This window comes from Mauremys mutica, chromosome 3 (assembly GCF_020497125.1).
Source record: "Mauremys mutica isolate MM-2020 ecotype Southern chromosome 3, ASM2049712v1, whole genome shotgun sequence".
Lineage (NCBI taxonomy): Eukaryota > Metazoa > Chordata > Testudines > Geoemydidae > Mauremys > Mauremys mutica.
The window spans coordinates 157,153,701-157,180,408 of NC_059074.1; the positions used below are offsets into that span (position 1 = coordinate 157,153,701).

The following is a 26,708-nucleotide window of genomic DNA, read 5'->3' on the forward strand; positions in this document are numbered from 1 at the left end:
CCTCCTGTTTTAGGGTGTTTGTGCCAGAGAGAGTCAAGAGCTTGTTTGCCATTATTAGTTCAGATGCCTTCTGCTACTATGGCCTTGACTTCTTCCCAGACAGTAACGTCGTTGCCAATTTATGCATCAGAGTTGCCTGTCGTCAACTTGGAAGTGCCTAGCTATGACATCAAGACTTACATTCTACAAGCAGGTGCAGCATCCTGTTCACTGTCACCTGCTGCATTTTGTTGGTGCATGTTCTTGGATTCTTGTACACTGGACGTGTCTTGTTTGTAGCCTCGCTGTTGTTGTTCTGTCATTCACTGGTTTCCACGCCAGCAGAGTCTTTGCTGTGATTTTATCCAACACAATTCCTACACCTCTTTCATGTGTTGCTCCCCCTGAGTATAAGATTGTAGCACCATCAGACACAATCTTGCTACTCCCTGCCCATCTCGTCTCACTGACACCAAGTATGTTCAGGTGGTATTTTTTCATTCTTATTTCTTGTGTAACCTGTGCCAGCTTTTCCATGCAAGGGGACATTCATTCCACATGCCTACTCTTCTTCTAGATTTGATCGTCAGAATTTGAGATCTCAAGATCTCCGCTTCCTTCCAGCTTTCATTGAGATCTGTCATACTTGTGTCTTGGGCTCTGTCTACACTGACTGCCCTCAAGTTTTGGTTTCACTGAACTGTTTTTGTTGTGGATAGGTTTTACCTGAGGGGGGGTGTCACAAATTCAACTGCAGAACCTCCTCCTCTTTTACTGGGCTTGTAGTCATCACTGTTGCCAACAGAGGCAGAGTAGGAATTGATTGTCAGTCTTTTTTTTTTTTCCCCTCGATCACTGATTTGTGTGACAAAAATTGAATCTAATTAAATTTTAACTTACCTTGGGTAAGCTGGCATGATTAGACACACCTTTTTTTACTTACTCTTCAGTGGTAAGATTGAAGCATTATTACTCAGTATTCAGCATTCCAGTACAATACATATACAAGAGACCTTTTGAAAACTGATATCTAAAGGCAGAGCAACTGCCATTCCTAACCGCAGCCTTTGTGAGGAATGGAGGAGGGGAAATAACCTTATCTTACAAGTCAGTGGTGGGCAGCCTGTGGGCTTCCTATAACCTGTAGGTTGCCCACCACTGCTACAGGTAGTTCATAGGGATGGCTTGGCAGCACTAGGAATATGGTGTATGACAGGGGTTCTCAAACTGGGGAGCGCAAAGTTATTACATGGGGGGTGGTGAGCTGTCAGCCTCCACTCCAAACCTCCCTTAAGGGGGATTGTACTCAGAGGCTTGCTATGTGAAAGGGGGCACCAGTACAAGTTTGAGAAACACTGGTCTGTGCTATACATTATTTAAGTCCCTCCCACACCAGTCTGCTCACCTTCCTAACCAACGCTTTCCCAGATGCAGTGAATTCTCAGAATATCTGAGTTACAGCAAAAAGAACAGGAGAACTTGTGGCACCTTAGAGACTAACAAAGTTATTTGAGCATGAGCTTTCGTGGGCTACAGCCCACTTCATTGGATGCATGCAGTCGAAAATACAGTAGGAAGACGAAGACACACACACACACACACACACACACACTCTCTCTCTCTCTCTCTCCCCTCCCCCCCCCCCCCAAGAAACAATGGGTGTTACCATACACACTCTAACGCGGGGTCGGCAACCTTTCAGAAGTGGTGTGCCGAGTCTTCATTTATTCACTCTAATTTAAGGTTTCGCATGCCAGTAATAGATTTTAACATTTTTAGAAGGTCTCTTTCTATAAGTCTATAATATATAATTAAACTATTGTTGTATGTAAAGTAAATAAGGTTTTTAAAATGTTTAAGAAGCTTCATTTAAAATTAAATTAAAAAGCAGAGCCCCCTGGACTGGTGGCCAGGACCCGGGCAGTGTGAGTGCCACTGAAAATCAGCTTGTGTGCCGCCTTCGGCACCCGTGCCATAGGTTGCCTACCCCTGCTCTAACTAGAGTGATCAGTTAAGGTGAGCTATTACCAGCAGGAGAGAGAAACTTTTTGTAGTGATAATCAAAATGGCCCATTTCCAGCAGTTGACAAGAAGTTGTTAGGAAAAATGGGGGGGGATAAAAATATTTATTTCCTGAGTCCCAGCCCAGTGCAATCTAAGCACGACACCCGATTTTCTGAATGTGCTCTGGCTTTTCATTTCTAGTCTTAGGGGTGTAAAGTAGGTAGATTGATTTTCTGGACACGTTGCCTGACAATACCACATAGCAACAGCACAAGAAAAAGGTTGTGGCTGTGTGCTAAAAGGTTCACCTTGTAGGGAGCACTGATGCTTAGTGCTGAGGGCTACATTGGCAACCTGCCAAAAGTCTGTGGGCCACATCTCATTTAAACATCAGATAGCGTATGTTCTAAATATAGAAAGAGTAAATGCCCATAGCCCTAGAATTCTCTTGTACATTTATCTTTGTAGAGTAGAAATTGCTGTTTGTTTGAGGCAGCTTTTACTGGGGAAAGAGAGGCTGCCCTCCAGATGCCACCGGGCAGGGTTGGTTTAACTGCAGTGTTATATTAACCACTCACACAGGGAACAAGAACAATCAGTTGATGCTTTGAAGAGGGCAGATTGAGGTGATGGTCTTTGCATTTCTCCCTTTTCAGACTGGCTGCTGATTTTACCCCAGAATCTCCACTGCTGTTAGTATTTTTCATATGTTCTTCTCTCCGCAAGGAAGGTCTGAGCTTGGATCGCTGATGTGGTGATCAGCAGAACCAGGATACAGTATGCCAGTCCTTCTCAGCCCTCTTCCTCCATCAGCTTTTCAAACGTTTAAATAAACCCCTTATATCCAGTAGGAAGGTGAGGAGAAAGTGGAACGTTTCTGGTGGTGGCTTATGTCAGTTGGTCATAGGCGCCAGTCTTTTTAAGCAAGCCTCTTGCTATCTGCTGTCCAGATGTTAACTTATGACCCACATTAATTCCTCTACCAGGAGAGAGTAATCCAGTGCTGCATATGACTCTGAGGAGAACCATCCAAAGACTTCATTAGCTGATGGAATGTGTGGGCACAGTGCCTTGAATGCCGCGTCTTTCAGTGGTGTATTAGGCTTCTGGCTATTCATGTGCTGACTCTGATTGCGGGAGAAAGTCTGATTACAACCTAAGAGTGTTGCTTAACTTTCCCCTTGCCAAAAAGGAAACATTTTAGATATTAGCATGTTGATTCAACAAAGCACTTGAGCATGTCCCTGAAAGTTCAACACGTACTTCTTCCCTAGTCAAATAATGTAATGAGCTGAAGCACAAAGTGCTTTGCTGAACTGGGCCTGAGCTGATAACTTTTTGCACAGCTATGTTTGGTGCAGGTGACAATTTTGCAGAACTTCCAAAAGACTTTAATCGTTGCAGCTAGTACATAAAGCCTGCTGCCATGTAGGAGGTCACCAGAGAGGTTCCTGGCTTGACTCACTTGGTGAAGGGACTGGATGGACTTGTTCACTGTGGTGGCAGTTGAAGGCCAGGCTCTCTCTTAGCTTGTGCTTTTCTTGATATTCAGTTACCCAAGTGAGTGAGTCGCAGGGATGTTGGAAGGAGCATGTGGCTTCTTTTGTAAAACAAGTGATCTCCAGAATGTGGTGCACCTCTTCTGCCTCATTCTGGGCCTCCCAGCTGGAGGTGATGGTTGGTGTGCAGGCATTTTACTGTGTAGCCATCTTCTGAGGCCAACAAACCCTAGTCAAGCTAATGTCCTCACTTATCTGAACATACAACTCAGTTGGAGAGAAATTGAGAGGAAGTGAATGCTTTCACATGCTAATTTGGTAGACTTGGTGTTGAGGGCTCTGGGGATTAGCTATTTCCCCCACAAGTGTGATTCCTAATTAGTAACAGATGCTTTTTAAAGGGCTGCTGCTGAGTCACAGTAAGTGAAACCAAAGTTTGTCTAAACTGTAGATACTTGACAGGTTTTATAAAGTCTAAATGCAATGGAAATATTTCTATGAATCTTTGAATTTTCATGAAAATGGATCCTTTAATAAAAACATTTCCCTGCATTATTTATACCCCCAAACACTTCAAGATTGGGCTAGTTTATTTCCATTGTCAAAGCTGACAGAAGTGCAAAGAGAGTAAACCATGTAAAATGGTAATAAATAGTTTCATAGGGAATGTTAATTTCACAGTCTAGGGTGGTAGAAACACAGGTACAGTCACTTTGTTCTTAAAAATACAACAAACATGGCCTTGAATAATAGGGGACCTGGAAGGATTGAACCAAAGGTCAAAAGTACTGGTATATGCATCCTATCTTGAGCTCTGGTTATTGTGGGTCCCTCTCCCTTGAGCTGTGTGAAATCCCCCCTTTCTCCCCAAAAGAGCGAAAACACTCTGAATTTTGGAACATATGTCAAGTCCATCATGGCCAAGAAAATGACATGTCCGGATCTGGACATTTTGTAAATTGTCTTCTGTGGGGCCTTTTGTCCTTTTTGAAGTCCTCCCCAAGTCCTTTATTGGCTTTCTGAGCCAACATTGTATACTAGAATTCCCAACAGCCAGTGCAACTCCAGCCAACTTCAGTTACACTGTTTGTGCAGAATTGTGTCATAACACTGTGAGAATAGTGTCAACTTAAAACCAGGGGGCCAATATAAACTTTTTTCCTGTCAGATACTACATGAGTTTTAATCGAGGCCTTTGAAAGAAAACTGGCCTGCCAAGGTCATTGTGTTTGCCACCCTTGACACTTTAAATTCATACAGAGTCTAAAATGAAAAGCCAGGTATTGGTGATAAATTATCCATTAATGTCCCTACTCTAAGGAGTTGTATCTGTGCCAGTTATTACATTGATCTGAGAAAATGTATTGATTCCTACTGACTGTTTATTTTTTAAGTGAAGATGTTTCAGATATTAATCTGTGGCTGTATTAACTATCTCTGGAGGCTCTTGGGTGATGCAATTTAATTTTTTATATATACTTTTGCCAATCTGTACAGGTCTCCAGTGGAAAACTGTTTTAAGCAGGCATAGTCTGGTCATGATTTTCCATTGTGGAGTCTAGAATTTTTGAGCAGATGATGCATTTATATTGCATTTAAGATCTAGCAAGAAGGAAATTTTTAAAATTAACTAATGTTGCACAAATCAAAAAGTTAGTCTGTACGAAGTGTTCAGTTTCAATCCACTGTAATCAGACTGAGCTCTGGTAGTCGCTGCCAAACACTTATGAATGACTTCTCTTTGTGTGTGTTTCTCCATTAGAAAGAGAAAAGGAGATGAGGTGGATGGAAATGTAACCTCAAAAAAGAAACAGAAAAAAGAAAAAGACAGAGAATCCAAGCAGGAGAAGCTGTTGAAGGTTTGTTGTTTGAGCTATCCTAAACGTCTAAAACTTTCTTTCCAAAAGGGAATGTAGTGCTGTTGAAGGGTGCTGGGTTGACATGGCATGTAGAGTCCTATTTATTCACAGCTACAGGATCTAGAGTCTTATTTATTCACACAAGTAGAGTGTGAACCGCAGCAATGCAAGCATCCCTCATGCTGCCCTGTTAGTATGCTTCATCTGTAAAGTGGTGAGATGCTAGTTCACTATGCAAGCCCATTCAGACCTTGGCCCCTCAGAGATGTAAAGAAAAAAATTGCCAGCAGCTTTTCCTGAAATTGAAGTCTTAATAGTGTGGCCATAACATAGCTTACACAGAGCAAAAAGGCCTTTTAGTTGTCTGCTGCTTTATTTTGCAATTATAACTTATTACATCCTTAGCAGAGGACACTGTTTCATAGTCTACAGACCAGGAAGGTTTTAACTGCTACAGTTCAGCATTCTGAGAATCAGAGTTGGTTTTGGGTTAAACTCTTAAATTCATCATGGTTTTTGTTCTTAGTATGATGAACTCATTTGTCTTTTCTACTGAAACTAGAAATTATTTAACGTACATATCTACTACCCATTATCACCATGGCACAGAGAAAACCACACCTAAACACACAGATGACAAAAACCTGTGCATTATTAGAAATGTCTCAAGTGATATTTTAGTGTCCAACATTCTGTCATTATCCATCCCTTTTCTCCCTCTCAATGGAAAGCCCCAAAAGAAGAGTTTCTAGATTTTTTCCCTTATTGCCTGGAAGGCTGACCTTTATAGTCCCTTTTTATAGGGGAGTGTGTGTATGTGGTCTTGTAGCTTAAAACGGGCAGTACGAGTCAGGATTTGTGGGCTCCACTTCTGTCATGTGACCTGTTGTATTCATTGGGCCTAAAGAGTCAGGGGTGTTTAAAATGACCCCGTCACTGTCCAACATTAAACAAGGTTCAGGATTTGGTTTGCAGAAACCGCCGCCTGCTCAGTACTGCTGCAAACATCATAAACCTCTTTTTGACTTTTTATTAAAGATACAGAAAAGAAGGAAAAACAGTTAAAGCATTTGAAATGTGAAGTATTAAGTAAGATTTTCATTTGAACATTTATTGTTCCCTTTCCCTCCAGCTGGATTTTTAAAAGGACTCCCCTAAACCCCAATTTGACAATCTCTTAGATGGTATTAAAGATGGTGGTAACTGTCCTTCTGAGGAAAACAGCAGTTAGTTGAGATGGGCTGGAACAGTTGTTGTTGTTGTTAAAGTATGATCCCATTTCCTAGAAACAAAACGAGACAAACACACAGCAGGGGAGAGAAAAGCACAGCAGAGGGAGAAAATGCATCTTGTCTCTCTGGTGCTGACTTTCGCTTGCAGCCTCACAGCTGGAAAAACACAGGCACAGCACACAATCTCATCAGTCACACCGAAACCTGACAACTTGTAACCCCATCGGGCGGTTTGCGGGTGTTCCCTTTAGTTGCCTCTTTCTGGTGTGTGGAAAGCCTGACAGTAGCCTGCTACTTCAGGATTGCTCTTCTTGGACAGTGACTGCAAATATCCAAGCTGCCAGGTTTTCCTCAACAGGACCAGACAGAGTTGATTTGGAGCATCAAAGACGAGCTGAGGAAAGTCTGCTCCACTAACGACCTGAAAGAGCTGCTGATAGCCAACAAACAGGAAGTGCCTTCTGGGGAATCTGCTGTGAGTTGGGGTTTTATTTCTGTTATGAATGTGACTCTCTGTCTGTCTGAATCTGTGAGGAACGTTCGTTCAGAACCATGTTGCTAATGACAGCCAAAGGTCTGAAGCAAAAGCCTATTGTAAAATCTCAAGAACAGAAAAATCAGTTGGATTGAACACATGGCAGAGGTTTGCAAACTGCTCCATGCCCTGCTGGTGGTCTGTGGGGAGCAGGCTGGGCATGTGACATCAGATCTACTCTTTCTTCTCAGCAGTTTAATTACAGTAAAAGAAGCTAAAACTACATTTAAGACTTTCCTAATGTTACTTATTCACATAAATAATTACTGTAGTTGCCACACAGTGTTTTGAATGGGATAGGAAGTGGCCTTTGCAATCTGTGTTGGAAGGTCTGAGCCATCTCTGACATGGAATATTTACATTTCCTAAAACAGTGCTAAAGCCTCCAGGGTGCTTGGGCGGAGGGGGGAAAAACAGAGGGATCGGGGTGGGATGGCTACAGTAGGTCTCTAGGATTAAAATGGTCAAGGATCATTTTCCAAGGAGGAAGACTGGATTATTATGGACTATGCATTGACAGCTAAATACGGTGTAACCAAATGTAACACTCATCTTCCAGCAATGTTTTTAACTTATTCTAGGGGAAGCATGCTTAGCACTTTACAATAAACGTGCTAGCTCGGACACAGAGCAGAAGCCTGGTCCTGAGGAGATGACCGTCCACAGGCACAAGTGGGTGCCTGTGTGAGGGCAGGCAAACTTACTGACGTGGTCATGGCTTTGTGCCACAAGTAGTTTTGAGGACTGTGCTTTTATTTATAAGCTAGTTATAGATTCGACAAGTCACACTGTTTGTCTTCAGGCCAAGGTATTCAGATGTGTGCGAGTTTGCTGGACTCTCTGACACAGTGTGCTGTGTGTGTGCTTCCACTGTTATCCTGGCATGATTTGTTTGCTTCTCTGTTGCTTTAGATCTTGGACCGAGTAGCAGATGGGATGGCGTTCGGAGCTCTGTTTCCCTGTGAGGAGTGCAAGGGGCAGTTTGTGTTCAAGAGTGATGCATACTACTGCTCAGGGGACATCACTGCCTGGACTAAATGTGTTGCCAAAACACAGACCCCCAACAGGAAGGAATGGATAATCCCAAAGGTAGATGCAGCAGACTTGACTATCTAAAACTTGACCTTTTAATTCTTAAATTACTCTATTGCTCGTGGAAGGGAAGAATAAATATTAATGCCCACAGCTTGGTATTAGAGGGCAGGACATACTTCAGCTTCTGTGCACCTCTGCCTCTGAGAATGGGAAGAGCTGCTCATCGCTAATGCACAGGGGAGATTGTTGTACAGTAGCAGTGGGATGGAGAGATGTTATTTCTTCCATTCCAGAACTTTGGGCCTCTCCAATTTGTTCTGCTGCTGCAAGAGTGACTTGTGGTTTGTGTCTGTGATTTTTAGTGTAATTCCTAATGACTGGCTGATTTTGCTGTTTTAATTTTTCCTTTTCAACTGAGGAAAGCAATTCTAATTCTGCGCTCTCAGAATTTCAGATGCTAATGTCTGAATTCCAGAACACTGTAAGCAATTACCGTCTTAAAACAAACAGCTATGCAGTTTCCTCTGCTTTCCCTCTGAATTGGGAAACACATTTTCAGAGACGGTGTTCGTGACTTTTAATGATCAGTGCTTTAACCAGGGCTTTAAAAAAAAAACAACAACAAATCCTGCAGCAGAAATGTTGGTGAAATATCAACTGAAAAAATCAAGGTTTTTCCTCCATGTTTGTTTTAAACACTACATTGAGGAGAGAGAGCAAATGTGTCTGGGGAATTAGGTTTTTGTGTAATGGGAAGCAGTGTTCTGTAATAGTTAGGGAAGGGGATGGGGAAGTGCTAGGACTCCTGATTCTATTCCTGACTGTCACTAAATCGCTGTTTTGACCTTGAGCAAGTCACTTAACCTTTCTGTGCCTGAGTTTCCCAATCAGTAAAATGGGATAATTACCTACCTCGCATGGGAGGTTGTGTGGCTTATGTAATGAATTGATTGTGAACCATGTTGAGATCCATGTAAGAATCTTTCAGTAGTAAATGCCAAGATCTGACCAATAGTGAATTTAGTCTTTTAACTTTGTAACAGTATTAGTAGGTTTTAAAGTCTTCTTATGATGCTGCCCCCCAGGAGTTCCGGGAAATCACCTACCTGAAGAAATTTAAGTGTAAAAAGCAAAACAGAGCATTTCCTCCAGAGGCTGTGGCTGTGAACGCAGTGCTTCCAGCAGCAGCTTCTGCTCCTTTGACAGAGAAGTCATCTGTGCCAGCAGGTAAATGACTCGCTAGGCAATGTTCAGAGCCAGGAGAGACTGGTTTGAATGGGAATGTGTGTCTATCCAGTTGTTGGAGCCAAATAACATTCACTTTATGCTTTCCCTAGTGTGGCAGTGGGGAGGGAATGGCAGGTGTCAGTGCAGCCTATGGGATTTCTCCTGGCACTCCACTGGCAAGGAGGCATTGATTGGTTTTTTGAGAAGCCATGGCTTCAGTGTGTGACCTGCTCACTCTGCAGAGCTCCTTCCTGTTGCTCTGCTCAGTCACTTGTATGCCGTACTGCACTTCAGGATGGGGAACGTTGATGGCCAATCACATAGTGTCCCTGAAGTGCTGTGCAATATACTGTACCCCTCCTTCTACTCCAACATCAGGCTGAATCGCCATGGTGAGAAGCAGAGGCAGCCTCTTCTGTTCCTCACCCCGATGTGGATAGATCCCAGCTTCAGTCTGTGGACAAATGCATTTGAGATCCAGGTTGTGCTTTGACAAGTCACCTAGGAGTTTTAAACGTTGAACTGCCCCTGGGGATCCCCTTTCCCTATCACGTTTATAACTGTGTTTGTGCAGAGCTTATCCAACTCCTTGGGCAGTGTGATTAGGGTTCAAATGAAACATTTAATGAGGTGGCTTCTTGCTTGATTTTGTGAAGAACATTCATAGACCTTAGAATCACATGTTCCACATCCAACATTAAACTGTTAGGGGGGTAGCGTGTTTGAAATCATTTATTTGCACGTGGCTTACCAGTCATTGGCTTCTCTCACTTAATGGTTGTTTCCTCTAGCCTCTTGATCCCAGACTCCTCCAACATTCCCTATCTACCTATCAATAGTAGCTACTTTGATTTATTCAGCCCTCAGCACTTGTAACAGTCTTCAGTATTACTGTGATGTGTTTCAGCATTTGTGGCTGTCTAGACCGCAAAACCTATTACAGGTGTGTTTGATCTGTAACATGATAGTGCTAGAGCTGTGTTACCACTTTGATCCTGAGTGGTTACCGGGCTAAGACAGCTCAGTGCCATATCTGCTTCACAGTCTGGTCCCATCTCGACATCCTGCCTCTCCAGTTCCTCCAAAGCAGCTTTTCAATGAAGGAGGTGCCCTTTGTGGATTAAATGTTACCTTTGGGTTTCTCTTGGGTCCTCCCTTCACTGTACATGGAAAAGGGAAGCTGTGTTAGCACTTCATAGCCAACAGTGTGCAAGCAGTGTCTGCTGGGAAGGTGCCAGTATAGTCATGTCCTCAGTCTAAAACCCTTTGCATTTCTTCACCTCTCTTCTCAGGAAACTTACTGTACATTGGCTTATGCTGGCTTGTATGTTCTCTGTACTAGGGGAGGATGAATGGTTGTGACAATCGTTCAGAGCAGTATCAGATTCAGGATCTGTGGGTTTAGTGCTCAATGCTCTTTATTTATGTGATGTTTTTATTCCTGAACAACTAGATAAGCCATTATCCAGCATGAAGATTTTGACCCTTGGAAAATTATCCAGGAACAAGGAAGAAGTGAAGGCTATGATTGAGGACCTGGGCGGAAAGGTGACAGGGACAGCGAACAAGGCTACCCTGTGCATCAGCACACAAAGTGAGGAACCATGCTGTATCAACAGCAACCTTAGGGCTTGGGAGTTAGGAGATTATAAAGGACATAGTTAAAATCCTATGTAAAGGCTGGAACTGACATTCTGTTGAGTCATGTTTGGATAGTGGGTTTTTTTCATATTTTTGGAAAAGTGAATAAAAATATATTTTGTAAGCAAGACTTTCTATAGCGCTCTTAGTTCTGAGTGATCTAGTGTTTTCCTGACTGCAGTAGAGCTGATGTCAGGAATAGGTATATTTCCTGTTGTGGGTTTTAAAGGACGAGACTGTGTTTTAATTGTGAGGTGGCTTCTTTTATGTAATGGGTAGCTGAGGTTGATGTAGGTATCTGTGTGTCAAATGCGGGGTGCGGCGTAACTATTTAATAGCATTCATTCATAGCGTGGTTGTGACTATTTCAATGTTAGGTCCTGCTCCCACTGAAGTAACAGCAAAACTCCTGTTGACTTCAAAGGTGCAGTATCAAGCCCTTATGGTGTAGGGGAGAAATGTCCCTGATAGACAGTTGGCCTGGAGGGTGCTACAACGGGCCTCATCAGAGCAGCTCCCACCAAGCCCTTGGCTCAGTTGGGAGGTGAGGCAGGGTTTGAAATCCAGAAAGTCACCGTGCAACAGGTAACTTTGTTTTAGCCTAGACTAGGCTGTTGGGGAGTTTGTTTTGGGCAGGGTGTAGCACATGCAAAACACCTCCTTAAAACATTACAAAGCTTGCACCAGCACAGCTGGGCTAGAATCAGAGCCTCTCGGAAGAGCTCTGTGCTATCTGTGTCACTGGAACGTTTGCTCCAGGAAACTTGGATTACAGCTTCCCTGGATTACAGCTTCTTATCCCCCTCCTTGCAGAGGAAGTTGAGAAAATGACCAAGAAGATGGAAGAAGTGAAGGAGGCCAAAGTCCGGGTGGTCTCAGAGGAGTTTCTGCAGGACGTGAAATCCTCCAGCAAGGGCTTCCAGGAGCTCCTGTCGCTGCATGCGCTCTCGCCTTGGGGTGCAGAGGTGAAGCAGGAGCACACGGAGACGTCCCTGGGGGGAAAGTCCAGCGGGCTGCCAAATATGAAGAGTGCTGGGAAGGTCAAGGAAGAACTAGGTAAAAAAACACAATGGCTCTTGTCTCCACAGGAGTGTTCGTTACCGTGTGTTTAAGCTTTACCCTTCCTTGGCATGCCTCTTGTGTGAGGGTCTGAGGGCGAATGGGTGGGCTCCTCACACAGCACAGGTGCCCTGGCTACAGTCCAAACTCACCCCTTTCCCCAAATTGGGCCATTATTCTTTCTTCAAGTAACAAAGCCCCAAGGCCAGACCAACCTCGGTGTCCAAACTCCCTCCCAGACGGGCTGTTCGTAGAGTTTCTCCCTGCCATATTGCCTGCCCCTCTTCTAGCGCACTCTTGCCTGGGGGAGAGAGAGAGAGAGAGAGAGAGAGAGAGAGATGGCCTGTTGTATTCCTTAGTTTGAAATAATGCTGGGGGAGCCAATGAAAAAACTCTGCTTCTTATACACTGAGACACTCTGCTGGTATAAATCTACACAGCCCTATTGGCTTCATAGAGCGGCCCCATCTTACACCAGCAGAGAATTTGGCTCTGTCAGAATGCTCTGTGACTTACTCAGGGTCATATGGTGAGTGGCAGGACCCAAGATTCCTGGGTTCTCAGTCCCATGCTCTACTAGACACCCAAAATATAGTGACTCTTTCAACAAACTAAATCTGTTAATACTGGTGACAGTCCCCATCTGAGCAATAGGCAAGCTCAGGTACAAACCATAGGCTTTGGTACAGGGTCCAAGATAAGTAAGTAAGTTCAATGTACATAAATTAAACTTCAGAAACAATTGTACTGAGTTCAGTCTTGTAAATTATCATCATTCTAGCTAATGTGCGAAAGTTGTATGTGCACATTGTCGAGAGACCATGATCATGGAGCACATTTGAGACGGTTAAGGAGGTTTGTATAATGTGTCTGTTTAGAGACAGCCAGTGCTACACAATACCTTCCTCTTGCATCCATTTGTCTGGTGTGTGAATGTGCTGTCTCCATGGAGCCTTCCAACCTTTGATTGCTCAGAGGTGAGGAACAGAGTTTGTGACCCCCAAACTTAAAATTTCCACCACGTTATATGTTGCAGTAACAGCCTGGCCCACAGCGATAGAATCTGAATGTATCTTTCATAAACAATTGTCCAGGTTTTATTTATGAAAGCAACTCTCATCAAAATTCTAGCAGGATAACTAAAACATTCCACCTGTTTGATGCGGGGAGGGGAGAAGACAGGTGTCACCTCAGTAGACGGTCAGTCCCCAGGTTAGATCACGTAAGGTGCAGTGTAGCTGGAAGTCAAAGTGCAGTGACTTCTAACGTTGCTTTAAAAGATCAGTGTGTTTTATACAGGTGGAACCTGTTAGTGTGAATCCAGACAGGATGAAAACTACTCTCATGCTTTTAAAGAACTTGAGCATTTATTCAAGGAGAGTTCTTCAGACAATCCTGTTTTATCAGATTAAAAATTTAAGGTCTTCCCATCTCTTTCTTCAGGAACCAGCAAGTCTGAAAAGAAAATGAAATTAACAGTTAAAGGAGGAGCAGCAGTGGATCCTGATTCAGGTGAGTGCAGAAAACCAGCTGTGCTTCCAACCATCCTAGCCAGAGTCTGATCAGTTTGAATCCATGCGTTCCCATAGCACTCCCTGTCAGTACCCAGCCCTAACCCGGGGAAGCTAATGATCCAACCAGTGGACCAAATTCTATGTTTTAAATTCTTCTCTGCAAATGAACCATGATAGCCCAAACCTGAGACACCAGTGCTCTTTGGTTCCCACTGAGGTACCTAGGAGTTGTGGATTCTCAGCAGCTTTCACCCTGCCTCATAGAATAAACGTTTGCTTGGTGAAATGTTAAATGCGGGTGGTCATCTTGCATATGCATAGAGATAACAATGGCTTTTCCATTGTCTCCATGCATAAGAACGGCCATAATGGGTCAGACCAAAGGTCCATCTAGCCCAGTATCCTGTCTTTTTACAGTGACCAATGCCAGGTGCTCTAGAGGGAATGAACAGAACAGGGTTCTTTTTTGAACCCTGTTATAGTCTTGGCCTTCACAACATCCTCTGGCAAGGAATTCCACAGGTTGACTGTGTGTTAAACCTGCTGCCCATTAATTTCATTTGGTGACCCCTAGTTTTGTGTTATGAGAAGGAGTAAATAACACTTCCTTATTTACTTTCTCCACGACAGTCATGATTTTATAGACCTCTATCATATTCCCCCTTAGTCGTCTCTTTTCCAAGCTGAAAAGTCCCAGTCTTATTAATCTCTTCTCATATGGAAGCTGTTCCATACCCCTCATAATTTTTGTTGCCCTTTTCTGAACCTTCTCCAATTCCAATATATATTTTTTGAGATGGGGTGACCACATCTGCACACAGTATTCAAGATGTGGTTGTGTGATGGGGTGTCGACTCCCCACTGCTTGCGCCTCCCGCTGGTTGCTCTGGGAATTAGCTCTTGTCAGCTGCGGAACGCCCTCTGTATGTGGTGTCTCGCCCATCATCTGCTCTTCTGGTTTGGGACCCACGTTGCTCCCCGCTCGGCGGCATCCTCTTCAGGACACTGCCCTCAGGCAGTGCCCATTACTCCACTCTCACCCCTTGGGCGGGGGGTGAAATATAACGGCAGTCCTTCACCTCGCACCTGCCTCAGTGGCCAACCACAACCCCAAAGTCTATCCCCTCATTTCAGGAGGAGGTTGCAGTCTGTCTCGGCCCCACTCCTCTGTGGACAGGTGCAGTGCAAGGGGGGAATGGGGATACCCAGGCCCACCCGCTACTTTGGGTCCCGACCCAGGGACCCTCTAGCGGCAGCCTCTCTCTGCCCTCCTTCACTCCCCTCTTGTCCGCCTATCTTCCCTGGGCTGCTTCCCCTTTGGCCCCGTGCACATTCTTGACCATTTTTAGCAGGGGCCGCAGCCTGGCAGTTAACTGGGCCAGGGCTCTCCTCTGCTCCCCCAAGCCTGCCCAGCACTGCTTTGTCCAAGGTGCTACCTCTTTACCTCAGGAGCCAGTCCTCCTCCCTTGCTAGTCAGAGAGAGATTGCCTTCTCTCTTGCTAGGCAGCCTCTATATAGGGCCCAGCCCGGTCCTGATTGGCTCTCCACGGGCCTTTGCTGATTGGCTGCTGGCCTACACAGCCTCTCTGGCCTGTTCCAGCCCTTTTTTTCAGGGTGTACCACGGATTTATATAGAGGCAATATATTTTCTGTCTTATTATCTATCCTTTTCTTAATGATTCCCAACATTCTGTTTGCTTTTTTGACTGCCTCTGCACATTGAGTGGATGTTTTCAGAGAACTATCCACAGTGACTCCGAGATCTCTGTCTTGAGCGGTAATAGTTAATTTAGATCCCATCATTTTATATGTATAATTGGGATTATGTTTTCCAATGTGAATTACTTTGCACTTATAACCACTGAATTTCATCTGCCATTTTGTTGTCCAGTCACCCAGTTTTGTGCCCGTGTGTGTCTTAACATCTCTTGGTTAAGTCTGCATACACAAAATTAGTATGAATAAGGAAAGGAGATACAAAATGACTACCTCACCCTGGCTCTAATTCACTACCTTTCTTCATAGGTTTGGAGGACTCTGCTCATGTCTTTGAAAAGAGTGGTAAAATCTTCAGTGCCACGCTCGGCCTGGTAGATATTGTCAGAGGAACCAATTCCTATTACAAACTGCAGCTACTGGAGGATGACAGAGAGATCAGGTGGGTTTAATTACTCATAGAAATGCGGGGGGGTTTACAATACTTTTTTTTTTTTTTTTTTTACAAATGCCAAATAGAAATAGAAATGTCTTCATGACTTCTTAAAAAAAATTCTGTGATGTTGTTTTGTTCTGTATGGAAAAGTTCCTTTGTAGTTCTGGAAACCCAAACACAGCAACATCGCGTAAGCACATGAGAACATGGAAGTGAAACTGACCAACCTAGTTTCGTTTTTGCCGAACGGAGTGAGTTGAAAAAAGTAAACCTACAGGATGAAATGGAAATTAGGAATTGATAAGCACCTGAGCAAGTCTGGTTTGTGCTCAATTCCACTGATAGTGAAAACATCTCAGATTGAGCAGTTGGGGTTTTTTAGATATAGAATTAGGGTTAATTAAATGATGTACCACCCAAACTATAATGTACTGGGACCGGTGTCTCAGCTTTCAAGAGCAGCAAGGCAGGATTTGGCACGAGTGTGCCCATTTTAATTTTGGGACATTGTTTATGAAGAGATGTGCAGGTTGCATTTTTTCCCTCTAACTCCTGTTTGGTATGAGCTGACTGCAAAGCCTGTGGAGGCTAGCTCAGTTTCAGACTGCTCCACAGCTATGTAAGCATGTAGAAACCAGTACCCTGAGGCTTGGCAAGGTGCATGGAAAAGGGCCAGGAAGCATCATGCCCAGTCTTGGCCAAGCATACATCAGAATTGCTACTTCACCTATTAAATTGCCTTGTTTCTCTCCTTTGATGGTCAGACACTTTGGATCCTTTGTCTGTGCAGTCACAAGAGTTGAGGCTGTCTCTTCCTTCTCCCTCCCAACTCCCAAGAGCCACCAGAATTTCTCTGAATAACCGTCTCCTCTGGCTCCACTATAGGCCAGTTCAGCCTTGATGTAAGCAGGCACAACTCTGACTCTCTCAAATGGAAGTTGAACCCACTTACAGTGCTGCTGCTTATGACACACTTAATGAGTAGCGGTGAAATCTGACATTTGTAGCCATGCCCCTATGTTTTTGAGTGTGATATAAAGTTGGGCATTGATAACAAAAAAAGCACTGAAATCCTAATTAATTTTACTCTGCAGTATTGGCATCTTTAGCCCGCAGTAGAGCCCAGACATGTTAGTTGCTTGCAAGATAGAGGCTGGTCCCTTTCCCAAAGACATGTAATGTAAAACGACAGATGAATAAAGGGTGGGGAGAAAGGGATACAGCACACAAGCAAAGCAATCCGACTAATGTATCAATATTAAAGGTTTTCTGGTGTGTAGGTGGGAGGACTGGATGGCACAGGTGACTAGTGATGGACTATAGAGCTGAACTGGCAGACTAGAGAGGAGGTTCTCGTTGGTAGTGAGCAAAAGGTGTTCTACCATTTGCTGTTGTTGGGTGTCAATGATGAAGTATGGTTAGTTTCAATCCAGGTCCCATAGGTAGGGCCCTACCATATTCACCGCCATGAAAAACATGTCACAGACCGTGAAATCAGATCTCCCCCATTAAATCTAGTTATTGTAGGGGAGGGACACGGCTGGGGGCACCCCAGCTGGGGTCTCCTACTGTGCACCAGGCTCTAGCTGCTAGTCCCAGCAGGGCTGGGGCAGGACGGGATTTCTTCCCCTGTACGGCCGCACTCCCAAGAGAGACCAGACCTACCTCCAGGTACCTCCCTCAGCTTCAGGAAGCTACGCAGCTGTGCTGCCTTTAGTTCCCAGATCTGAAGGCAGCGCAGAAGTGAGGGTGGCAATGCCGCGAACCCCCTACAACAGCTCTACGACACCCTTTTGGGTCAGGACCCCCACAGTTACAGCACCGTGAAATTTCAGATATACACGTCTGAAACCATGAAATAGACTATTTTAAAAATCCCACAACCCTGAAATTAACCAAAATGGACCGTGAATTTAGTAGGGCCCTATCCATAGATCAAGTGCCAGCATCCCAGCCGCAATGGACACCAGGTGGCAACTTTGTTGGCGTCTCCTGAGATTGCAAAGGGTTGCCTGGCTCTCTGCCATAGGCTTGTCTATACACAGAAGCGGCTCTATTTTAACTATACCAATATTGCTAAAGTCCTCCCAGTGTGGACACCGTTATACCAGTATAAAGGCTCCTTTGTAATATAACCGTGTACCCCTTTGATTATTTCAGTAAAAAATCACCCCCCATCTGAAATAGTGAAATTAATACAAAAAACTGCATTAGACCAGGCCTTGGAGAAGGTCCCACCAAGTCAGAGTTGAAGCATGATGATAGGACAGTAAAGGAAAGCTTTCGCTGCTACCCTCACTTTTGTCTCCAGAGCTGTTAATCTAGTGGCCTTCAGTGTTACATTCACACATCAAATTCAATATTGGTGCCTATATAGTGTGCACACCTTTCTGTGGCAGCCACTTTTTGGTAGCTCTAGGCATTGATGTATAAAAACTTGCCCCATTATGTGTGTGTAGTCATTCCAAAACTAGAGAGCCTTCCATTGAATGATAATGCAGATGGATGATTCTGATACTATGCTTATATCCATGCAGTCTTTATTGAGGGATCAGATTCATTTAGAACTGAGATCCAGAGATCTTACTGTCCCCTTTTCCTGTTTTGTTTGCTTCTAGGTATTGGGTTTTCAGATCTTGGGGTCGTGTTGGCACTGTGATTGGGAGTAACAAACTGGAGCAGATGCCATCTAAAGATGATGCCATTGAGCACTTCTTGAATTTGTATGAAGAGAAAACGGGCAACTCCTGGCATTCCAAGAACTTCACTAAATATCCCAAAAAATTCTACCCCCTGGAAATAGACTATGGACAGGTAACTCCCTAATATTCCTGTGCTGGGAAGATAATTCTTTCTTACACAAAGGAAAATGCTTATCCTGCACTATCTTATTTGCTTTCTGAATGCATTTGTTCAACAAAAGGATAAGGTGCAGGAATCTGGATATTTTGCATTAGGCAGAGTGCTAAAGTGCTCTATGCAATGCAAGTGTAAGATGATACTGTGCCTACCCCAAGTGGCTTACCATGTAGATCAGGTGCAAACAACAGTGCATTTAAATAGATAACTAGTCACGTTAGAAAAGTGTTTAAACTAAAGTTAGCTCAGATGCCTTTGAGTTGACAGTGTGTGCCCACTTTTGGGACCTCTCAATTGGGGAAGTTAAAAGGACACCAATTTGAAAAGTTGTCATTTAAAATAAGTCAAAAGTAGTTTCATGTACTGCCCGGGTCCCCGAATCCCATGCCAGTTGTACATCACAATCTCATTTTCCTATTGGTAAGAAAGTACTTCTCTCCCCTACCGCTGTGTGAGTGACCCATACAAACAGAGGAAACACTAAAACTGGCTCTTCCCCAGAGTTCTGTCAAATGCATATACTGAACAGACCAAAAAAGAGACATCAGCTGTTGCAGAAGAGAGCTGTTTAAATAGTAAAACAAGAATTCTCCCTCTTCTGACCCCTGAGAACGTCTGTGAGTTTACTTAAAGGGATATCCTCAACTTGAATCATACTTCTGAGCGTTTTTTAAACCTACAGTTGTTGAACATGGCCCCTGAGATAACAGTAACAAAGCTAGAAAATATTTTCTAATTTTTATCACATATTCATATGGCCAAATTGTTGGATGTCAACTGAAATGTTAGAATATAAAAATAGGTAGCTTTAGCAAAGTAGTCTGCATTAATTCAGAATGTTACACTGATGAGCAGTTAATAAAATTACAACCTCAATGAACAATGAACTCTGTTTTGAAGTACAAGGCAGATGCTTTATTGATCAGGCTACAGCATCTTTGATCTATATCCAGGAGAACACACAAATAGTATTGTGGTCAACAGAAAACTACTGGATTGTTCCATGAATAGAAAAATTTACTATAGAAATGTATTGAAAATGATTAGTACAGGCTGTGAAGTTCAAACAAAGCACAGTCTCCTAGTTCAGACCAAGATCTACATACATGCTAAGTATTGTTGAAAAAGAAAATCTATTTAATATTGCTTTGGGTGAAGCAGCAAAATACAAGTGTGAAGATGAAAAATATGTTCTTCTAAATTTAACTTGCATTTACATGGAGCACCTCTTGAAATCACATATGTCAAGTTAACAATTATTCAGTTTTTTTTAATACAGACTTAATGACCCATTGCTTTGTATTCTCAGAGCAATACCCCACATTTCCCACCAAATTCAGGCATGTGTACAATAGTGTGCCCTCTCTAACTTGGCTTTGAGTTGTTACCATGACAGTCAATACATTTCCCTTATCCCTTGGCATGTTTGTATTTACTCTTTCTAGGATGAAGAAGCGGTGAGGAAACTGACAGTGAGTGCTGGGACCAAATCAAAGCTTCCTAAGCCAGTCCAGGACCTTATTAAGATGATCTTTGATGTGGAGAGCATGAAGAAAGCCATGGTGGAATTTGAGGTACTTGCACTTTTATTTAATGTTGCTTGTTTCTAGTCACTCCTTCCCACTAGACACGATAGTTATGCTGGCAGTAGCAGGCTGTTCGCACTGTGGATCTGATCCAGCACTGTCAATGGGAATCATTCATTGACTTTGGAGGACATTGAATCAGGCCCTACGATAAAGGGGTGTGTGTGGGGGTGGGAGATGTCTAACCAGCCTTTGTCACTAGTTTAAAAAAAAAACCCATACATGACACTTCAATCATAACTATACAAATGTCATCTTGGCGCATCTTTCATTAGTGATGTCTATATTGAATGTTCTCACTTGTAAATCTAAAGGAGACTTTTCTGTCTGTTCATCCTGTAAGCTCAACCTGGGATCAGGAAAATCATTCTGTATTCCTCTGTGTTATGCACATCATCACCATTAGTAGAGGTTTTGGAATCTTAACTCAGATGGCCACTGATACATGAGGCAAGAAACACCCTTCTGGGTCTGCAGCCCTGACACAAGTAAAACTATTATTAGTAAATGTAAATAACAGAGACCCTGGAGGTGCACAGAAAGCTGATATGTGCATTAAGGTGATGTTTTGATAAAGCCTATTTTCTACTCTCAGCCATGTTAAGTGCCAGATTCTTGTGTAATGTTTTTAAGGCTTGCTCTACACTACGGAGTTAGGTTGACATAAGACAGCTTATATCAACCTAACTATATCAGTGTCTACACTACAGTCTTGCTCGCGCCGATGTAAGTTACCCTAATACACCGACATAATAACCCCACCTCCACAAGAGGGGTAGGCCTTATGTCAGTGTAGTGAGGGCGACGCAGTGTCTGTGTACACTGCATTCCTTACATTGGCTGTGAAATTGACAAGAAAGCTGGCTCCCGAGCCGGGCTGCTGCAATCCAGGCTCCCCACTTCCTGCTGGGAGCCCTGCTGTTTCTGGGGTCCCGACTCTCCCCTCCCCCCTGGAACATGGCAGCTGACTGGACTCTGGGTGTGGATTTCCCCACCAGAGGCGAGAGGCCCCAGGCGGCTGCTCTCCGGCTGATGGGAGGCAGGAAGGCCCAAGCGGCTAGCCCCCTGCTCCCGACTGGGAGCTGCGCAGACCTGAAAGCCTTGGCTCTCAGCCGCCGCCCGCCCCACCCCCACCCCCCACCCCCCACCCAGATGCGCGCCACAAACAGAAGGAGGGTAGTAATTACTGTGGTGGCTGTATGTTGACCTAACATAGGTCAATTTAAGATTGTAGAGTAGACATGTGGTCAGTGGCTCACCGCTCTTTCAGCTGAGGAAAAAAACGCTGTGATTCACCCTTCTTCCCATGTCTTTAGAATAACATATAGCTATGAATCCAAACAGGTGGGGCTAAGAATGGTCTGGTAGTGCCTGCCTAAGGCCCTACTTAACTTCCAATATTGCGGAAATTGCGGATTCCTCAATATTAGGCTTCCACTGCAGTTTGAGAGTGGGAGCCCCGTTCTGCGCAAGACTGACAGTGGGGGCCCCAGGCAGCCCACAGCGGAAAATCACGGAAAAATAATAATGGGCTTTATTACTGCAAATAATAAGGTCCATTATTACTTTTCCGCAATTTTCCATGGCTTGTCCACAACTCAGCCACTATTTTTTGATAATCATCGCACAGTTGAAGTAGGGCCATATGCCTGCCTCGCTCCGTGCATAAAAATATGTGTACTAACTTTCATTTGCAGTCTCCAAATCTATTTTTAATGCTGTGGGTGAACTGCTGCATGTCAGTGCATCTGTAATGTTAAGCAACTTTTCTCTCTTGCTTTCTTTGGTCAGCCTATAAAGGTACTTTAATTTACCTAGCATAAAATTGCATATTGAAAGAGGTGTTGCATGCTCTCTGGGACATACAGTTTAATTTGCACACCACCTTTTCTACAACTACACTTCAGTTTGTCATGTGCAGTGAAACGCTGTATACCTGAAGTCCTTTTAATGTGCAAGCACATTCTGAAGCATCTATGATAGGAGATTTTCCTGTATATTCTGTGGCTTTTGAAAGCAGATTTTGGATTTAAAGCTTCTGAAATAAGTGCTAATGATTCTCCATTTCCAGTACTGTCTAGATCATCTGGAGAAAATTAGCTCCATTGGACCCATGCTCTAATTTGTGCCATCTGAGGATCTGTATGGCCCCTAGAGCTTGAATGGAGACTTGCTCTTCCTATTAGACTCTGGCTTCATTATTATCCCATGCTTGGGAGCAGCAGCTCTTTCCAATGAGGGAAGAATATTTGCCTCTGCTAGGGAGCCAAAAAACTGTGTGCAGTCTCCCCAAGGGGTTTATTAGGTCCTTTCATCTGCCTGATTTCATGTGCTTTTATCTACTGCACCGTATCCAGGCACTCCCAATGTGTGTAGATAGCTTTGGCAGCTTCAGGCTTTTTGCCGTTAGACTTGCTGTGATATAAAGGATCATTTTCATGATGGGGGTGACCTGAAGACTCTCTTCAGCTTTCTGATTCTGTAAAGACTTCCCCTCACTTAACCCTGTACCAGTCCTGTTACAATTGCCTTGTAGTAAACACCTGCTAAGTGGACTAGCTCCTGAACTACCCTAGTACTGTCCATTCTCATTCCTGGCTGGAGACCCTGACATTGAGCACTGGGGCGAAGTACTACATTACCCCTTCACAAAGCATTGGTATATGCTGCTGGTACTCCATGTGTCTGCAGCTTCTGTGTTCTTTTGTTGTCGTGTTCCACCTGGTGCATGTGACTGTACTGGAGGTGATTCTGACAATATACCTGATGCATTTGGCAGCAGTAAAGTGACTATATTATTGATCTAGACCTGATCCTTCATGATCTCTGTGCTGTTTTGTCCAAAGTTAAACAGATCAGATCCATGTTGCTTTGCAGCTTAAAATCAGTTTTACATCTCGTTTGCTACTCTACTTCCTATATAGCAGTTGGAGATTACCACTCCACCCTGGTAATGCTAATTTTAAGTGACTTGAAGAATGGGCTTCCAGCACTTCAGCCCAGACCTGGTCTCTTGGGAGGCTACATAACAATCTAATAGATCTTGCTATTAGGGAATGTGTATTGGTCTAGGCAGTGGCTAGCCTAAATTGTCATCACTGAGAATGTTTTGTCTGGTTATGACTATCTTTGTCTTATTTCTCCTGAAAGTGTATGTATCCCTCTACATGAATGTCCCCAAGATATCGTAAGTTGCACTCTGTCATATCTGAGGCTGTGACCTCTATCTCTCAGTCCAGCTTGGTTTTTCTTTATAGCTGGATTTCATCAGTTAGAGATGCAGCAGGAGGGGGAAGCAAATCTCTGTACCATGATACAAGGTGCAAATTATCTTGCAAATTACTTCAGCACTTGGGTGGCAAGGCTCACTGGTTCAGAAGAGAATCTCAAGTTCCTTTGCAGAAGGGGTGTGCATGTGTAGCTGAGAATTTTAACTTAAATTTAATGAATAAAATAGAATTTATCCAACAGTAAATGATTTGTGGAGTTTCCTAGAGGGTTCTGCCATTGAATCCTGTTTGGAACCAGCTGCTCTACAGTTTTCCTCTCTGGGATGAGGGTTTTGGATTTGGTGCCTGTCAGTGCTCTAACTACACAAATAGTACTGACCTGACAAGCTGAGGGGTGTTCTGTGAGGACTGCTAATGTCCATAGAGCATATCCATAACCTCTTGTAAAACATTCAGTTAAAATGGAGCTTTGTTAAATGCTGCCGCATACGTCTTCATTACAAAGCTGGTGTATGAAAAGGTCTAGATTTAAGCTATAACTCCCAAGCTCCAGCTGTTCAAAACTGTGCTACCAGACCAGAGAGATCTGGGAAGGTCTTGAGAGATGAACCACTAGAAGAATTAAGATCTGGGGGGTTTAATTAGTTTGCCCAAAATGTGGGGAGGATGAGATAGGTGGGGGTGCCAGGCAACATCTATTTCTAAAACAAATTAGTAAATAAAATGTGGAAAACAGAAGCATAACTTGTACTGTGAGATTACACTTTTAGTTAACATGTGCCTTGATGGGGCACTCTGTACGCAAAATACAGAATACAGCTTCCTCATGCTTTACTCTGCAGTTTACAGGTGCCAAGTGCAAGTGCTGAAAATGGAGTACGCTTGGACTGTTACTGCAGTCAAAATATTGGGCACATTATGTGATCTCCTGAAGGATATTTTATTCTGTTCAAACTGCCCTTTATATTGGTTTCTCCAGCAGCAGACCTAATTGTAAAAGGTCATGACTGCTTATGGCATTAGGTAAATATTAAACCTTAAACTGAAACACTTATTTTGTTCAGCCCAAGTACTGCACATGATCTTAAGTTACAGACATAATTTTGTCTCATTGGGAGATAACTTGTACATATTCTGGCTGCACTGCTCTATTCATTCTTCAGCCCGTGCAGATAAATGCCAGCTCTGAACTGTTTTAATTTTTATATAATATATTCTGTCTGGAGACTCAGATCTTTCTGGTGGCCAGATGAGAGAAACTATGGAGGTTTCATTGTAATGGAGTCCTGTTTTAATTGCTTCAACAAATCTCCTTGTTAGATTGACCTCCAGAAAATGCCACTGGGAAAGCTGAGCAAGAGGCAGATCCAGAGTGCATACTCCATCCTTAATGAGGTTCAGCAGGTAAGAACATAAGAATGGTGGTACTGGGTCAGACCAAAGGTCCATCCAGCCCAGTATCCTGACTACCGACAGTGGCCAATGCCAGGTGCCCCAGAGGGAGTGAACCTAACAGGTAATGATCAAGTGATCTCTCTCCTGCCATCCATCACCACTCTCTGACAAACAGAGACTAGGGACACCATTCCTTACCCATTCTGGCTAATAGCCATTAATGGACTTAACCTCCATGAATTTATCCAGTTCTTTTTTAAACCCTGTTATAGCCCTAGCCTCCACAACCTCCTCAGGCAAGGAGTTCCACAGGTTGACTTCGCTGTGTGAAGAAGAACTTCCTTTTATTTGTTTTAAACTTGCTGTCCATTAATTTCATTTGGCAGCCCCTAGTTCTTATATTATGGGAACAAGTAAATAACTTTTCCTTATTCACTTTCTCCACATCACTCATGATTTTATATACCTCCGTCATATCCCTCCATAGTCTCTTTTCCAAGCTGAAAAGTCCTAACCTCTTTAATCTCTCCTCATATGGGACCCATTCCAAACCCCTAATCATTTTAGTTGCCCTTCTCTGAACCTTTTCTAATGCCAGTATATCTTTTTTGAGATGAGGAGACCACATCTGTACGCAGTATTCAAATTGTGGGCGTACCCTGGATTTATATAAGGGCAATAAGATATTCTTTGTCTTATTCTCTATCCCCTTTTTAATGATTCCTAACATCCTGTTTGCTTTTTTAACCACCGCTGCACACTGCGTGGACGTCTTCAGAGAACTATCCACAATGACTCCAAGATCTTTTTCCAGATTAGTTGTAGCTAAATTAGCTCCCATCATATTGTATGTATAGTTGGGGTTATTTTTTCCAATGTGCATTACTTTACATGTATCCACATAAAATTTCATTTGCCATTTTGTTGCCCAATCACTTAGTTTTGTGAGATCTTTTCAAGTTCTTCACGGTCTGCTTTGGTCTTAACTATCTTGAGCAGCTTAATATTGTCTGTAAACTTTGGCACCTCACTTTTTACCCCTTTCTCCAGATCAGGTGAGCAAGAAACAGACTTTACAACCAGCAAGGGAATTCAGAAGTCATTCTGGGCTCAGAACACAGCTGGATTCCTTGCTGCATTTGTACTTTATAGAGGTTACACTTGTTTTGATCAACTAAAAGTTAATGGAGGAAGGGTACATACTTTAGGTTGCAGTAAAGGGGCTGCTTCATTCTTTTTGAATTAACCCGTTGCTGAGGACACTATTACTATTAATCACACCATCTGTAACTGAGGCTGTCTACACTTAAAATGCTATGGTGACAGCTGCAGTGCTTCAGTGTAGACACTCACTACTGCAACGGGAGGGGTTCTTCCATCACTGTAGGTAATCCAGTTCCCCAAGAGGCAGTAGCTAGGTCAACAGAAGAATTTTTTTGTCTACCTTTTGCTGCCTATTAGGATTAGGTCAGGATAGCTACATCTCAGGTGTGCATTTTTCACACACGTGAGACACAGCTTTGCCAATGTAAGTTTCCAGTGCAGACCAGCCCTAAGAGGACATATAATTACTTCAGAGTTGTAGTGTAAAAAAGACCTAAGTTGTTCTTTAGGAAGAATAGCATTTTAAGCATGTGGTAGGAGGAGTATGTAAAGTTTAAGTGTGGTCTACACTTAAAACTTAGGTCACCATAGTTACAGCGCTTGGGGTATAAAAAATCCACTCTCCTGAGCACCATATCTATGCTGACCTAACCCCTGGTGTAGATGCAGCTAGGCTGACAGAAGAATGCCTCTGTCGACCTAACTGCAGTGTCTCAGGGAAGTGGAGTTCCTACAGCAATAGAAAAACCCCTTCCATCACCATTGTCTGTGTCTACACTACAGGGTTACAAGAGGCAT

At 43.4% G+C, this 26,708-nt stretch overlaps 1 protein-coding gene across 1 annotated transcript in view; it reads left to right on the forward strand.

Annotated features, from left to right (window-relative positions):
• Positions 1-26,708, forward strand: part of PARP1 (poly(ADP-ribose) polymerase 1) — a 62,044-nt gene that overhangs the window by 24,911 nt on the left and 10,425 nt on the right. The window contains exons 5-15 of the mRNA XM_045011437.1: positions 5,245-5,341; positions 6,932-7,048; positions 8,021-8,197; positions 9,229-9,370; positions 10,824-10,964; positions 11,825-12,067; positions 13,514-13,582; positions 15,610-15,742; positions 18,355-18,550; positions 20,041-20,169; positions 24,732-24,815. Coding sequence (XP_044867372.1) covers positions 5,245-5,341; positions 6,932-7,048; positions 8,021-8,197; positions 9,229-9,370; positions 10,824-10,964; positions 11,825-12,067; positions 13,514-13,582; positions 15,610-15,742; positions 18,355-18,550; positions 20,041-20,169; positions 24,732-24,815 — 1,528 coding nt within the window. The remainder of the gene's footprint in view (positions 1-5,244; positions 5,342-6,931; positions 7,049-8,020; positions 8,198-9,228; positions 9,371-10,823; positions 10,965-11,824; positions 12,068-13,513; positions 13,583-15,609; positions 15,743-18,354; positions 18,551-20,040; positions 20,170-24,731; positions 24,816-26,708) is intronic.